This window comes from Protopterus annectens, chromosome 12.part0, assembly GCF_019279795.1.
Source record: "Protopterus annectens isolate FY-2018-M chromosome 12.part0, PAN1.0, whole genome shotgun sequence".
Lineage (NCBI taxonomy): Eukaryota > Metazoa > Chordata > Ceratodontiformes > Protopteridae > Protopterus > Protopterus annectens.
In genome coordinates, this window is record NC_056746.1 from 335,590,723 (window position 1) to 335,604,589 (window position 13,867).

At 40.1% G+C, this 13,867-nt stretch overlaps 1 protein-coding gene across 3 annotated transcripts in view; it reads left to right on the forward strand.

The window, feature by feature from the left end:
* MRTFB (myocardin related transcription factor B) overlaps positions 1-13,867 on the forward strand; it is a 1,455,416-nt gene that overhangs the window by 809,975 nt on the left and 631,574 nt on the right. For all 3 annotated transcript variants that reach the window (XM_044089410.1, XM_044089411.1, XM_044089412.1), the window contains exon 4: positions 12,437-12,512. In XM_044089410.1, the coding sequence (XP_043945345.1) occupies positions 12,437-12,512 (76 nt within the window). The remainder of the gene's footprint in view (positions 1-12,436; positions 12,513-13,867) is intronic.

The following is a 13,867-nucleotide window of genomic DNA, read 5'->3' on the forward strand; positions in this document are numbered from 1 at the left end:
CCCATTCGACCAATCTGCAGAAGATACCTCAGATTTCTTGCAGGATCAGAGCACTATCAATTCTCAGCATTGCCCTTTGGCTTATCTACTGCGCCCAGAGTATTCACAAAATGCCTGGCATCAGTAATTGCCCATTGGACACTACAGGAATACAAATTTACCCATACCTGGACGACTGCCTGCTACAAGCGGACAACAAAAGCAAGCTGACAACAGATTTACAAAGGGTCATCTACTTGCTACAAGCACTGGGATACACAGTCAATCTACAAAAGTCAAGGCTGATACCATCCCAAACAAGGACATTCTTGGGCGCGGAATTGGACACAGTAAAACAAATGGCATTCCTAACTGCAGAAAAACAAAAAGAACTCCCTCTTTACTTCTTGGCACTAACAAAGCTGAACAAGTTAACAGCAAGAAAAGTACTGCAGGCCTTGGGCTTCATGGCATCATGCATAATCCTGGTCCCACTTGCCAGACTACATATGAGAAAACTACAGTGGTACCTAAAGAATTTATGGTCCCAACACAGTCACAGCCTAGAAACAGAAATCCCAGGCATGCCAGACAAACCCAGGCCTACCCTTTCGCAAATGTCAAGCAAGCCAGACCATCACAACAGACGCTTCGGACCTAGGATGGGGGGCCCACATGCTGGACAAATGCGTGCAAGGATTGTGGACACAGGATCAACTTCACCTGTACATCAACCTAAAAGAAATGCTGGCAGTAAAACTGGCAATCCAAAGGTTCAGACCATTTCTCAAAGAGGGCCAGTTGATGATAAGGACAGACAACACCACAGTCATGTGGTACATCAACAAGCAGGGAGGCACTCATTCATACCCCCTATGCAGAATGACTTTGGAGCTGTGGAACCTGGCACTCAGCTACAACATCCAGTTACAGGCAATGTTTGTACCGGGAAAAAAAAATATTCTAGCAGACATATTAAGCAGAACCACATCGGATGCCCACGAATGGAAACTGCACCCGGACATTTTCAAGACCATCTCAAAGAAATGGGGAATGCCTCAGATAGACCTATTTGCATCACCTCTCAATCACCAGCTCAAAAAATTCTGCACAAGGACATTACACCCACTGGCATGGAAAGTGGATTCGCTCTCCTTCAGCTGGAAAGGCCTGACAGCATATGCATTCCCACCTCTTCCCTTGATACACAAAGTATTACTAAAAATCAAGGAAGAACGTCCAAGGATAATCCTGATAGCTCCAAACTGGCCAAGACAACACTGGTACTAACTGCTGAGGAGCATGTCTCAGAACAATATGTGGCCAATACCCCTGATGCCTTTGATGCTAACTCAGAACAACTACAGCATCATACATCCAAACCTAAAAACGTTGCAACTGACTGCATGGAACATCACATAGCAACAGCTAACCCAGAACTTTCTCAAAGAGTTAAAGACATTATTCTTGAAGCACGCAGACCTTCAACAAGAAGGAACTATGCTGGAAAATGGAAAAGGTTTGTCATTTGGAGTACTGAAAGAGGAAAAGATGTGTCAAACATAGATATGCCTAACATTCTAGAGTATCTGGCCGAACTTCTTCATTCAGGCTTGTCCTACTCCTCCATCAAGATACATGCATCAGCTATTTCAGCAGAATACAACTTTGACCCACCTGTTTTTTCGCACCCTTTGCTCAGGCAGTTCCTCAGAGGAATCAAGAATGTAAAACCTCCAAGGAAACCACCTTTGCCAGCTTGGGACTTAAACTTTGTGCTAGAAAAGTTGACACTATCACCCTTTGAACCAGCAGCAACAGCAGACCTACAACACCTGTCATGGAAAACTGCTTTCCTACTGGCAATTACTTCAGCAAGGAGGGTTTCAGAGCTACAGGCCTTAATGGCAGTTCAACCCTTCCTAATCTTCCACCAAGATAGAGTGTCCATGAGGACTAATCCTACATTTATGCCTAAGGTGGTACCCAGAGTGTCTTTAAACCAGGCAATCCACCTACCTACATTATTTCCCAACCCACAAAACAGAGGGGAAAGAATACTGCATACCTTGGATGTACATAGACAGCTACGCTACTACTTGGACAGAACAAAAAATAGCAGAAAGACTGACCAACTTTTTGTAGCCTATGCAACAGGAAGGGAAGGAAAAGCTATTTCCAAACAGACAATCTCCAAATGGATAGGAAATTGCATACGATTCTGTTACTCCTTCCATGGAAAACCAATTCCACAGAACATAAGACCTCATTCTACAAGGGCAACAGCCACTACCACAGCCTTCTTACGAGGAGTGGCAACCAAAGACATTATTGAGGCGGCTACTTGGACCTCTGTGCATACATTTGCCAAGCATTATAACTTACCTCTATATTCCAGATCCCGAGCAGGGTTTGCCACTGCTGTACTGCAAGGGATCCTAAACACACCATAATCTAGTTTTATCCTCCTCCCCTAGTTGGCTATGGTATTCTACCCAGTTGTTATGACTGCAGATGCATCCATGAAGGACATAGTACAGTTTTGTACCTACCATAAATGTAGATGTCCGAACTGGATAGCATCTGCAGCCAGGATTACCCTCCCTCCTTCCCCTCTGTGGTACTCCTAGGGTATTTTACCCTCCTAATAGCTAGCTGGTGGGGGGGAGTCTTTTATGGTGTATTTGTTTGTACATATGTACATACATGCTTATTTTTGTGTTTACCTCTATTTTTTTGGAAACATTGGCATCTATCCAAATTTTAACCTCCAGGAGGGCTACTGGCATCTGGGGCAAGAAACACTGAGGAAAATGGCGTCGGCTGATGCCTTTATACCCGAGGACCAACAGAGATGACGTCGGGTGAAGTGCGACATCAGCCGAAGCCGGACCCGGACTTTGGAATCCGGCCGACTGAAGGGCTGCCTGACGACAGGACAACCCAGTTGTTATGACTGCAGATGCTATCCAGTTCGGACATCTACATTTATGGTAGGTACAAAACTGTACTTTTTTATAGCAGGGAAATGAAAGAGATAGAAATTAGCCCAAAATGGCCAATAAGCTACTAATTTCTGGGCTGAAACCACTCCTCTAGGGGCAGATTGGCTGCTCAAAGCTCCCCTCTCTCAGGTGGACAGAGAAACGTCCTTCTATCCAAGTAAGGTATGGGCAAACACAGAGATTTGTAACACAGTCCTGAGTTCAGCACTAACCTGAAAACTGGACTATACTAGCTTAGAAAGGTGGGAAACAGTTTTATTTTTTTTTCCAGAAAATAAAGCAGATACAATAAAAAAAACACTTTAAATGCACAGAAAAGGATACTTATTGTTATATATCTCAGATCACAGTTGTAGTCAATGCCCCTTGTAATAAAGTAGGAAGAAACACAAATACAGTAAAAGCAGATGAATAAAGTGCAATTTTATATATATATATATATATATATATATATATATATATATATATATATATATAAAACAATAGGAAACGAACAAACTGATTTAAACAAGTGACACAATTAACCAGAAAAAAGCTCAAAACGGAGCCCTGTTCCAACAGTCTTCTTTCAGACAAGTTCTAACTGCACACTCCTGCTACTAGGGTGCAGGGGAACCTTCTCCAAAAAAAGATGGCCTGGATCAGTGCTCAAGTTATACAAACAAAGCTAGATTCAGCAGGCCTGAATCTGGTCTATGCTACAGCAACAAGGCGCACCAATTTCAGAAAGAAACAGTTCAACTACTGTGACCAGAAATTCCCAGCTCAGAAGGGCAGAATCCAGCCTCTCCTCCCACAAGAGTGCAGATCACAAACCTTCTTAATGTAGAATAACTGGCCTGAAGCCCATGTGCTTAAACCAGAACTAATACACTTTTAGAATAGCAGACACTGAGCCTTCAATCAGCAATTCCCAGCTTAGAAGGATATAAGCTACCTGTCCTGCCACAACAGTGCAGACCACAAACCTTCTTAATGTAAAACAACCTGTATGAAGCCCAAGTGCTTAAACCAAAAGACTTAGAATAACAGTTACAATTTAATCAGACTACTACCAAGCAGTAATAAATGCAGCAGAATAAATAAAATTGAGTACTTTTAAGAAGAGGCAAAAGCAAAATAAAGTAGGAGGAAACACAAATACAGTAAAAGCAGATGAATAAAGTGCACATTTTTTTTTTGTTAGTAAAGTGCAAGGTGAGAGGAAGGAAGAACCTAAGTGGGTTTGCCTTCTCAAATCTTCTCTCTCTATTAATTAGAGTGAACACTAGACTCAGAATATGATCTCACTGTACTCAGTTAAGTGAGCAAATGAGATGGACTCAGGAGGAGTGTTCAAATACAGACTTACAGGAGTAGCGGGCAATTCCAGAGCCACTAACACTAACACCAAAACAAGAACCGGGATGGTGGGTGTGGAACTAACTGCAGAGAGACACGCAACACACTATATTCAGTGAAGCACACAATTAGGTAACAGAAAAAATGAAATACAGTACTTTTAAAACTGCAAGTTTGTACTTATGTAATACTTTGCCATAGACAAGTGGTGGTTTAGTTGTGCATCTTATAATTTAGGATGTTTCTGAAATAGAATATCATCAGAACAATGGGCTATATGGAGTCAAGGATTGTCAGCTATGTGGGAAGGGAACAGTAGGTAGGAGTGGTAATTATTAGGAGGTAGATTTTAAGATGCAAGTACAATAGCGTTTGACTACCATATTGATCTAGCTGAGATATGAGATAGAGAGCATATAAGTAGGCTAGTTAGATGTGAAGATTTTGTTGTAGTGGGGGGCAGAGATGTGGGATTAGGTTTATATTATAGGTTCATAAGTAAGTATTAGGCTAGCTACACTTGCAGGTCATTTTAAGCCTAGACCTTTTTTTCCTAAACATCTTTATTAAATTTTCACATATGACAAAGACAGTCTTACATTTATATAAGTCAAAAACATACAAAATAATACCACTTTAGTTGCAAACAGTCATGGTCGGCCTTAGGTCAAGTGGTGCCCTAGGCAAAAGGGCTCCACAGTGCACCCCCCCCCCCCCCACACACACACACACACACATCACCTGGTGCCCCCATCCTGATCTATTTACACCATTCAAATTACTGGAAAATCACCCCTACTAGAGCGGCACCCTAGACGACTGCCTAGTTGGCCTGTGGCTAAGGCTGGTTATGCAAACAGTCTATATCATAGACACCATTGAAGCAACTGTATTTGCAAACATTATGCTTCACTTATAAGCCATCCACTCATTGTCAGTTAAGCATTATATGACTCATTCAAATCCTGCCTCTTAGACATCATTCCTGCTCTGCATATATTGTTCCCACAATTCCCATTTTTCCTATGTAGTTTGCTCCTTCTTTTTTCTAAAGATCCCAGTTCCAGTTGTTCTTTCTCTGTTACTTTATTCACTACTTCTATTAGAGTTGGTCTAGACTTTAATTTCTATTGTGTAGTAATTGCTTTTTTCGCAGATACCATAATTTGACTCGGCAAGGCTTTACTATGTCTAGGCAATTCCAGTTCTGTAGCTTAACTAAAAAAAAAAAAAATCATCTCCCCAGCCAGTCCAATGTGCTCACCCAGCATCTCAGACAGAGCAGTCTGCAGGGAATCCCTAAAGTCTGTCAGCTCATTACACTCCCAAAAAATATGTTCCCTGCTACCTCTTTCTTGTCTGTCACATCCCTCAACATTTGCTATCCACCTGAGGAAAAATTCTTTGGAGTCTACTTGGGGTATAAAAATACCTATGCAAACACTTCCAGGCAAAGATCCTAAATCTTCTAGATTTTGTTGCATATTTGGGAGATATACATATATCCCCCATTTGTCTCTTTGTGAATTGCTTATCCGATCTCTCTTTCCAATCCATTCTAAGCTCCTCTGATTGATTTGTATAATTATAATGCAATATTTTATATGCTTGACTAATTATTCCTTTTTTAACAGCAGCTTCTGTTCTATATTCTATTAGAAAACTTTTCCACTGCTGGTCTGTCATTTAGGAGCCCCCTATTTCTTTCTCTTTGCCGTGCCTATCAAGGGGTGATATCAGAGTATAGGCAATCTCTAACCTGCAGTCCAAATAAATTCTTGACCTTTTCCCATTCTATTCCCTTTCCTTTTCTAGTTATTTCCTCCCAATACTTTGGTTCCTTTGCCAGTTTCCCCAATAAATTCCAGCCCCCTCTTGCCTCTTATCTGTACTCCTGACCACAGTCGTCCGTATCGGCAAAAGCTCTTTTCTCCATTCTCGTGCTGGTTTGGTTCTTAGAATATTCCCTGCTATTTTATGAATATAATACTCTGTATGATTTTGGTTGTTCTCCAGAGTCTGCATCCAAAATCCCAATCTCTCCTTATTTCTTGAGCTTCCTCCCTGTGTCAGCATCATTCCTTTCCACCTTGAATTATAGTTTTCTGCTTGTGTTATGTGTAAGAACCTTAAATGTGTTGCTCTAAAATACCCTCTCAAATTAGGTAGTCCTAGTCCACCTTGTTCTAATGGTAGAATCAGTTTATCCCACTTGACCCTTACTGTCTTCCCTTCCCAGTCCTTCGACTCTTTTTTAATTGCTATCCACAACTTCTCCAGTTGATAAAAATATGCCTGATCTGTGTATAAGACTAAAGGGTCTAAAAACATTTTAATGGCTTGCATCTTAGTATCCATATCCATATAACAACTCTTCCAGTTTCTCAATTTTGTATTGTCTTCTGTTTAGTCTCTTCCCACATATCCTTAGCTGCACCACAGAGTCATTTCTAATCCATACTCCTAAATACTTCATTTTATTAAGTCCCCATAAATATGGATATTGTTGGAGCAATTTGTGTGTGGGCACATAGTGTACCGCTATTGCCTTTGTTTCAGCTTCATTAATTTTGTATCCTGAGAAGATTTGAAACAGTCTTAAAATGTTCCACAACACTGTAATGTCCCTTTCTGGTTTTGTCATGTATAAAATAATATCATCTGCAAACAGAGCTTTTTCCCGACTACCATCCCAGTTATATCCTTGAATTTCTGAGTCCCTTATTTTCTTTGCCAATGGTTCTAAATATAATGCAGACAACAAAGAGGAAAAAGGACAACCTCTGCCTGGTTCCTCTAGCCAAGCAGAAATTATCAGAGAGGACCCTATCCACTTTAATTCATGCCTCCGATCCCTCATATATTCTTCTAATCAACCTTTTAATTGTATCAGGGAAAGCAAATGCTTCCATTGCCCTGCTGATGAAATCCCAGTCTGCCTTGTCAAATGCTTTATCTGCATCAAGACCCACCAATAAAAGTGGTACTTTCTTACATTCTTTTTCCCTCTGGATCATCAATTTTCTGTTAATATTGTCAAATGTTTGCCTCCTCGCCACAAAACCACACTGATCCATATCTATCAATTTTGGTAACACTTTTGCCATTCTTTTAGCCAGTAAGACATAAACGCTTTGTAATCATGGTTTAGTATTGAAATGGGTGTGTATGAAGTTGGATCTGATGCATCTTTACCCTCTTTAGGTATTACCATTACCTTCTTCCAGGATGTTGGTACTTCTCCTCCTCTTAAAATACTGTTAAACAAAACCTTCCAGATCTTTATCTGTTTTTTCCCCCTCCTAACTTCCAAACCTCCACAGGAATACCGTCTATTCCGGAGGACTTTACATAGCCATTTTTATCTCATCCCTTCCTATCCTAACTGTTAGTAATTGAGCCTCATCTACCTCTAACTTTGGAATATGTAATTCTTCCATAAACATTTACATTTGTACCTTTTCTTGATTTCCATATTTCTCTGCTTTATATACATTTTCATAAAATTTCCAAAATATTTCTAATACTTCTATGGGAGTCTGTTGTTATCTTCCTTGTTATAGGTTCTCTGAGCTTGTTGACTGCCTTTCCACTTTCTGTTGCCTGAGTTGTGCTAAAAGTTTTTGTGCTGTAGAATTATTATCAAAAAGCAGTTGCTTAACAGCAGTCTTTCTAAACTTGTGCATATTATCAAAGTAATGCCTTATTTTCTGTTTAGCATTCTGCAGTTGTTCCTTTTCTTGTTCTCAGAGATTCCCCCTATTTTGCAATACTTTAACATTTGTCAATCCCCCTAAATAATACTTGTTACTTTCTTTTATTTCCAACCTAGTTTTAAACTCCACTTTAATTTTATCCCATTCCTTAGGCAGATAGATCTCTCTGCCTCCCCTATGAACAGACAACTTTCAAAATTTGGTGCCAGGGTTCCACATCCCCTAACGTGAACTCTGTGTCTTTCTCTTGGAAAGGTATGTGTCTTTATGCATCCCCCCTTGCCTCTTCTGCTAAAGGTCCTACTGAAGATTCATCAGGATCAGCCAAAAATCTTGTTGGTGACTCCCTTTTGGCTAAGGCAGCACTGGTTTCCCCTTCTCCTGCACCTAGCCAGGGGCAGTCATCACAGTTTACCCCACAGGATGGATCTACTCACACAGGACAAGGGGACCCTAGTACATCCACAACTGTGAACCCTAAACCTGACCTTGTGGATGATAGGGTTTTAATCCCTTATAGATGCATTTTCTCAGAGGACGTGCTACAAGTTCTGCAGGAAGCCACAAAACCCGCAACTAGGAAATGCTACATTTCCAAATGGAAAAGGTTTTCCATCTGGTGTCACAAAAAGGACCTGCAACAGATGTCAGTTGATTTTAAGGTGGACTGGTCCTATCTATGTAAATTGACGAGGGTTTGGTTGTCCTACTCTTCAGTGAAGGCTTACCTTTCAGCCATCTGTGCTTGTCTGCCTGTGTCTTCACCTTTGGCCTCTAGGTTAGAGGTAAAAGTGTTCCTTAAAGGCATCCTTCATGTCAGACCACCAAGGAAACCAATACCCCCTGCTTGGGATCTCAATTTTGTGCTAGAGAAGCGTACACTGGGACCTTTTGAACCAGCAAGCTCCTCTTCCCTACAGCATTGGACCTGGAAAACTGTTCTTTTAGTAGCAATTACCTCTGCCATAAGGGTTTCAAATTTACAGGCCTTGATGTCTAATCCCCCTTCACTGTCTTTCATAGAGAGAGTTTTCCTGCACACTAACCCTACATTTATGCCCAAAGTGGTAAATGAGTTATCTCTAAATCAGTCCATTAACCTTCCTACCTTTTTTCCTTCTCCTCAGTGTCCCAGTAAAAGAATATTGCACACTTTAGATGTGCATAGGCAGCTCAGATACTATCTTGACAAAACCAAACTTTTTCGTAAGACTGACTGTTTGTCTCTTACCACCCGAGAGCACTGGGTCAATCAGTTTCCAAGCAAACTATTTCCAACTGGATTTCTAAAGCTATTTCCTTTTGTTATTTGTCTAATGGTAAGACCCTTTCTTCCCCCCAGTGAAAGTTCACTCCACTAGAGCAGTTTCTTCCTCAGGGGCATTCTTTAAAGGTTTGGACATTGGCTTTATACTGGAGGCAGCTACATGGTCCTCTGTCCATACTTTCACTAAACACTGCAAGCTTGACACCATCGCCACGTCCAGAGTTTGGTTTGCAAGAGCAGTCCTGCATTGATTTGTAGAAAAAACATTGGCTCATCCTCCTCCCAACCTGTCCTAAGCTTGAGCTTTGGCATTCTCCCTTATGTTATGAGTACTGCAGCATATGAACAGAAGGACATAGAATAGTTGTGTAAAATCTTACCATAATCATAGATGTCCTTCTCTTCTATCTGCTGCAGTATTACTTCCCCTGATGCTTGCCTAGTTATCCTGCTGATATGCTTCTCAACTAGGATCTCTGCCTGGTTGTGGGTGGCATACAGTTCTGAGCTAGGTGAGTGCTGACGTCCGCTTTATACCAGACATCTCTTTATGGCTGACGTATATGTTATTTTGTGTGGAGTAGCACGTACCTTGCGGTAGCATGAAGACTTTTGGATACTGGATGGGCATACGAGTCATATGCAGCATATAGAAGAGAAGGACATCTTATGGTAAGATTTTACACAACTATTCTTTCCCATCCATACATCCAAGTTGCACTTGAATAGGGACAGGGATGAACTTTGTTTTATGTGAACAGGGAGATGGTTCCAGAGCAGGGGCATCCTCTGCGAGATGTACCTTTCCCTCTAAACTATTATGTTGATGTTGCAGAAGAAGTTTAGATCCCTAGACTGAGTATTTCAGATGCCATTCAACCTGCTGATGTGTAAATCCATCAGTATTGGATCAGAGGATGCTTTGTATGCCAGACATATTATACTGAGTATAGTGACAGGGCTTTGAGTTGATCCATGTAGGAAATGTTGTTTAGGTCTTGTATCTTTTTAGTAAGGCATCTGTGTGGATGTTCCAGTTGTTTCATGTGCTGGACAGATGCGTGTGAAAGGGGGCATTATATTCAGTGACTGGCCTAATGAGGGCTGAGTAATGGGGAACAGTCCCAGCCCTAGATCTAGACACAAAATCCCTTTGTCTATAAGCTGTGCAGTATAGAAGGCCTTTCTGTTGATCAAATGTTAGGTCACTGTCCACATAAGTTCCCAAATTCCAAACAACCGGGTCAACTCTTAGCGGTGTACTGTCAGTGTGGTCGTTCCCTGGGATGAATGACTTCGCAAAGGATATAATAATGCATATTTTGCCATTTATGTCAGTCCATGATTTGGCACCAGTTATTTACTTTGGACAAACCTTCCTGTAGGATGGCTAAGTCATTTGAGGATTCAATGACTGCTCCTAGTTTGCAGTCATCTGCAAACGTAGTCAGCCAGAGTTTTTATTGGCTTTTACTTCAGAAAAGTAGATGCCAAGTAGATAGATTGGTCTTACCCAGGGATGGTCAAGAAGCAGAGCCATAGTTGTGCAAGACATTCATATTGATTAAAGGCCTGATTATAGGTGCATTACATTTTGTAAATTCTGTCTCACCCAGTGAATATTTTCTTAGGCCAATTAGGCCATTAAAAGTGCAAAAACCTGGAATACCCTAAGTATCTTTCCTGTTTCTCATGCACTTGTCCAGTTTAACTTTAAAGGTATTCATATTTTCAAATTTGTGATTCTATGAGATAGTATGTTTTACTACTGGATAAAGTTTGTATTAAATGCCTCTTTAACTTGCTCTGTCCAACTCTATACTGTAAATAATTTTCTTGTGTTACTAATCTTGCTGTATGGTGTTTTAATAGTTAAAACAGATTTTTCTCTTAAAGTCAATATCTACTTGCTCTCATGACAATATATAGCTTTATTCTCAGTAACTTTTAATGGATGCTAAATGAATTTAGATGTCTTTATCTGTCTCAGTATAAAATATTGGCTATACTGTTCACCCTTTCAACATGTTTCCTCTGAAGTGATTCGAAGATGAAAAACTCAGCCAAGTTCTAGTGACAGTAGACAAGTTATAGTCTGTTATTGGTCATACAATTGAAATAATCAATGTTCTCACTAATGTACTTGTAGTTAATTTAGGTACTACTGTATATTGACTATTTGTGAACTGTTATACAGCATTTATTTGTATTATATTGTAACTGTTTCTGAAGAACTGAAAAGAGGAAACTTGGATTAGTTCATTCTCCTGGTTAACAAGTGTAAATAAATAGGACATTTAGCTTGGCCTTTAAACATTTGTTAGAACAGGTAAGCATGTAGTCATTATCTGCTGTCCAAATCTGTGTGTGACATGTTTGATAAAACAAATTATACCCACTTAAGATGCACAGTTTCATTTGTTTAATACAGGTACTGTAAAGGTTCTGGATAAGCTACGTATGTATGTAGACATGGTTAAGTGGTGTGCACAGACATTCTGCCACATAATTCAGACAGAATGGTAATGTGTGTGCTTTACATGAAACACTGCCAAATATCTGAACTTTTTTTTGTTCTTAGTAAACTTGCTATTCAGAAATGAACTCCAGCAAACACTGATCATTTCTGTTTTCCAAAAGAAGTTTCAGCTTCACCTGTAACATTTGGTGTGTGTAAGATTGCTAGTGCACAGGAAGTGATCTCAACCCAGAGTAACTGAGAATATCAGTTGTACCTCATAGTCCAGATTTGTACAGTGATAGTTGCCACAGGGATGAGCTGTGGAAAATAAATATCAGCAAGTAGTTAAAAAGAGCTGCTGTTTGACACCCTGCTGTTCACATTGCTCACCTCTTGACTTGATATTAACAAACTGCCTACCTTCACACAGCTGCATCCTTACATGCATTAAGTTACAAATCATGGGAGAGCCAGAATCCCTCTGTCTCTTTGGAAAATGATGTAAAATATCATGTACTGAGCACAATCTACAAATCAAAAATAACAGCTGGGAACATGTTTTGGCTTTCTGCAGATTAACTGTACTTTGTCATCAAAACAAGGAGAGACTAGTCATATTATTAACTTGAGCTCACGTTTGCTTTCTTAATTTTTTTTTCCTTTTCAGACAGAAAATTTCCTAAAGCACAAAATACGGAGCAGGCCAGAACGATCCGAGCTAGTAAGAATGCACATCTTGGAGGGTAAGTCTATAGAAACTGTTGTGATCAAACATTCTCACACTTACTAAGTCCACTGAGTGGTAGAGTAAACCAGATTGCTTGCTTGAGGCTACAGATTGGGACTGTCCGATTGTGGCATTGTTCTAAAGGAAGCGAATGAAGTATATTTACTTGTTCTGGGAAAAATTACTGTTTCCTGACATTCCCTAAGGAAAAAAAATGATGTGCAGTTGGTAGGTTTGTCCCCAACATGAGGTGCAGTAGAACCTGAGTCCCATTGAACTGGCAGTATTCTTGGTTCATTCCAAATATGGGGTGGTTTAGTTTTTGTCACTAACTAGACTTTCCTTAATTCATTGCAATAAAGTTTACAGCTGCCCCTGTTGTTGTGGCTGTGGTTCACCCAACAGTCAGTATTCTAAGACTGGCAGGCTGTAGGCTCAGACAAAAGTGTGCTTAGTTCTTTCCATTACATTGTGGAACCAGCAGTATATCACTGTCAGTATCAGAATCAGTATCACTTTTATTGGCCAAGTATGCATACATACAAGGATTTTGACTCTGGTTTCAGTGACTCTCGAAGTATGAATTACATAAATGACATACATACAACTATAAAGAACAAGACAAACAACATGTATGCAACTATTACGAATAAGACAACAAGTAAATATACATATACATACAAGGTGCAAAGTGCAACTCAGTGCAAGAAGTACTGAAATAAACTCTGAAAGAAACAAGTATTAATAGTATATAAACAGTACTGCAGAATCCTCGGAGAATTGGAAAAAACAGTATCCTAACCTAGTAAGCTGAGTTAACCGTTTATGAACTTGGTACACTGTGAAGAAAACTGTTCTTATATCTGCTTGTTTTGGTGCGTATTAATCTACAGTGTAAGGCCTGGCTAATGGTAATAGTTCACAAAGATGGTGGCCTGGACGTGAAGGGCCGGTGATGATCTTCCCTATTATTCTAGAGTAGTACAGCTCCTATAAGGCGGGCAAACTAGCACCAGTGATATTTTTGGCAGACCTGACTATTCTATGTAACCTATTTTTGTCACTATTAGACAGAGATCCAAACCACACTGTTATGGATGAGCTGAGAACAGACTCAATGACTGCTGTATAGAATTGAATCAACAGTTCCAATGGGAAGTTGAACTTCCTCAGCTATCGCAGAAAGTACATTCACTGTTGTGCCTTTTTTATGATGGACCCTACATTGGTCTCCCACTTCAAGTCCTATGAGATTATAGATCCCAAAAACTTGAAGGATTCCACAATTGACACATCAGTATTAAATATAAAGAGGGAGGATAATATTGTAGTACCACTCCTAAAGTCCACTCTCATCTCCACAGTTTTAAG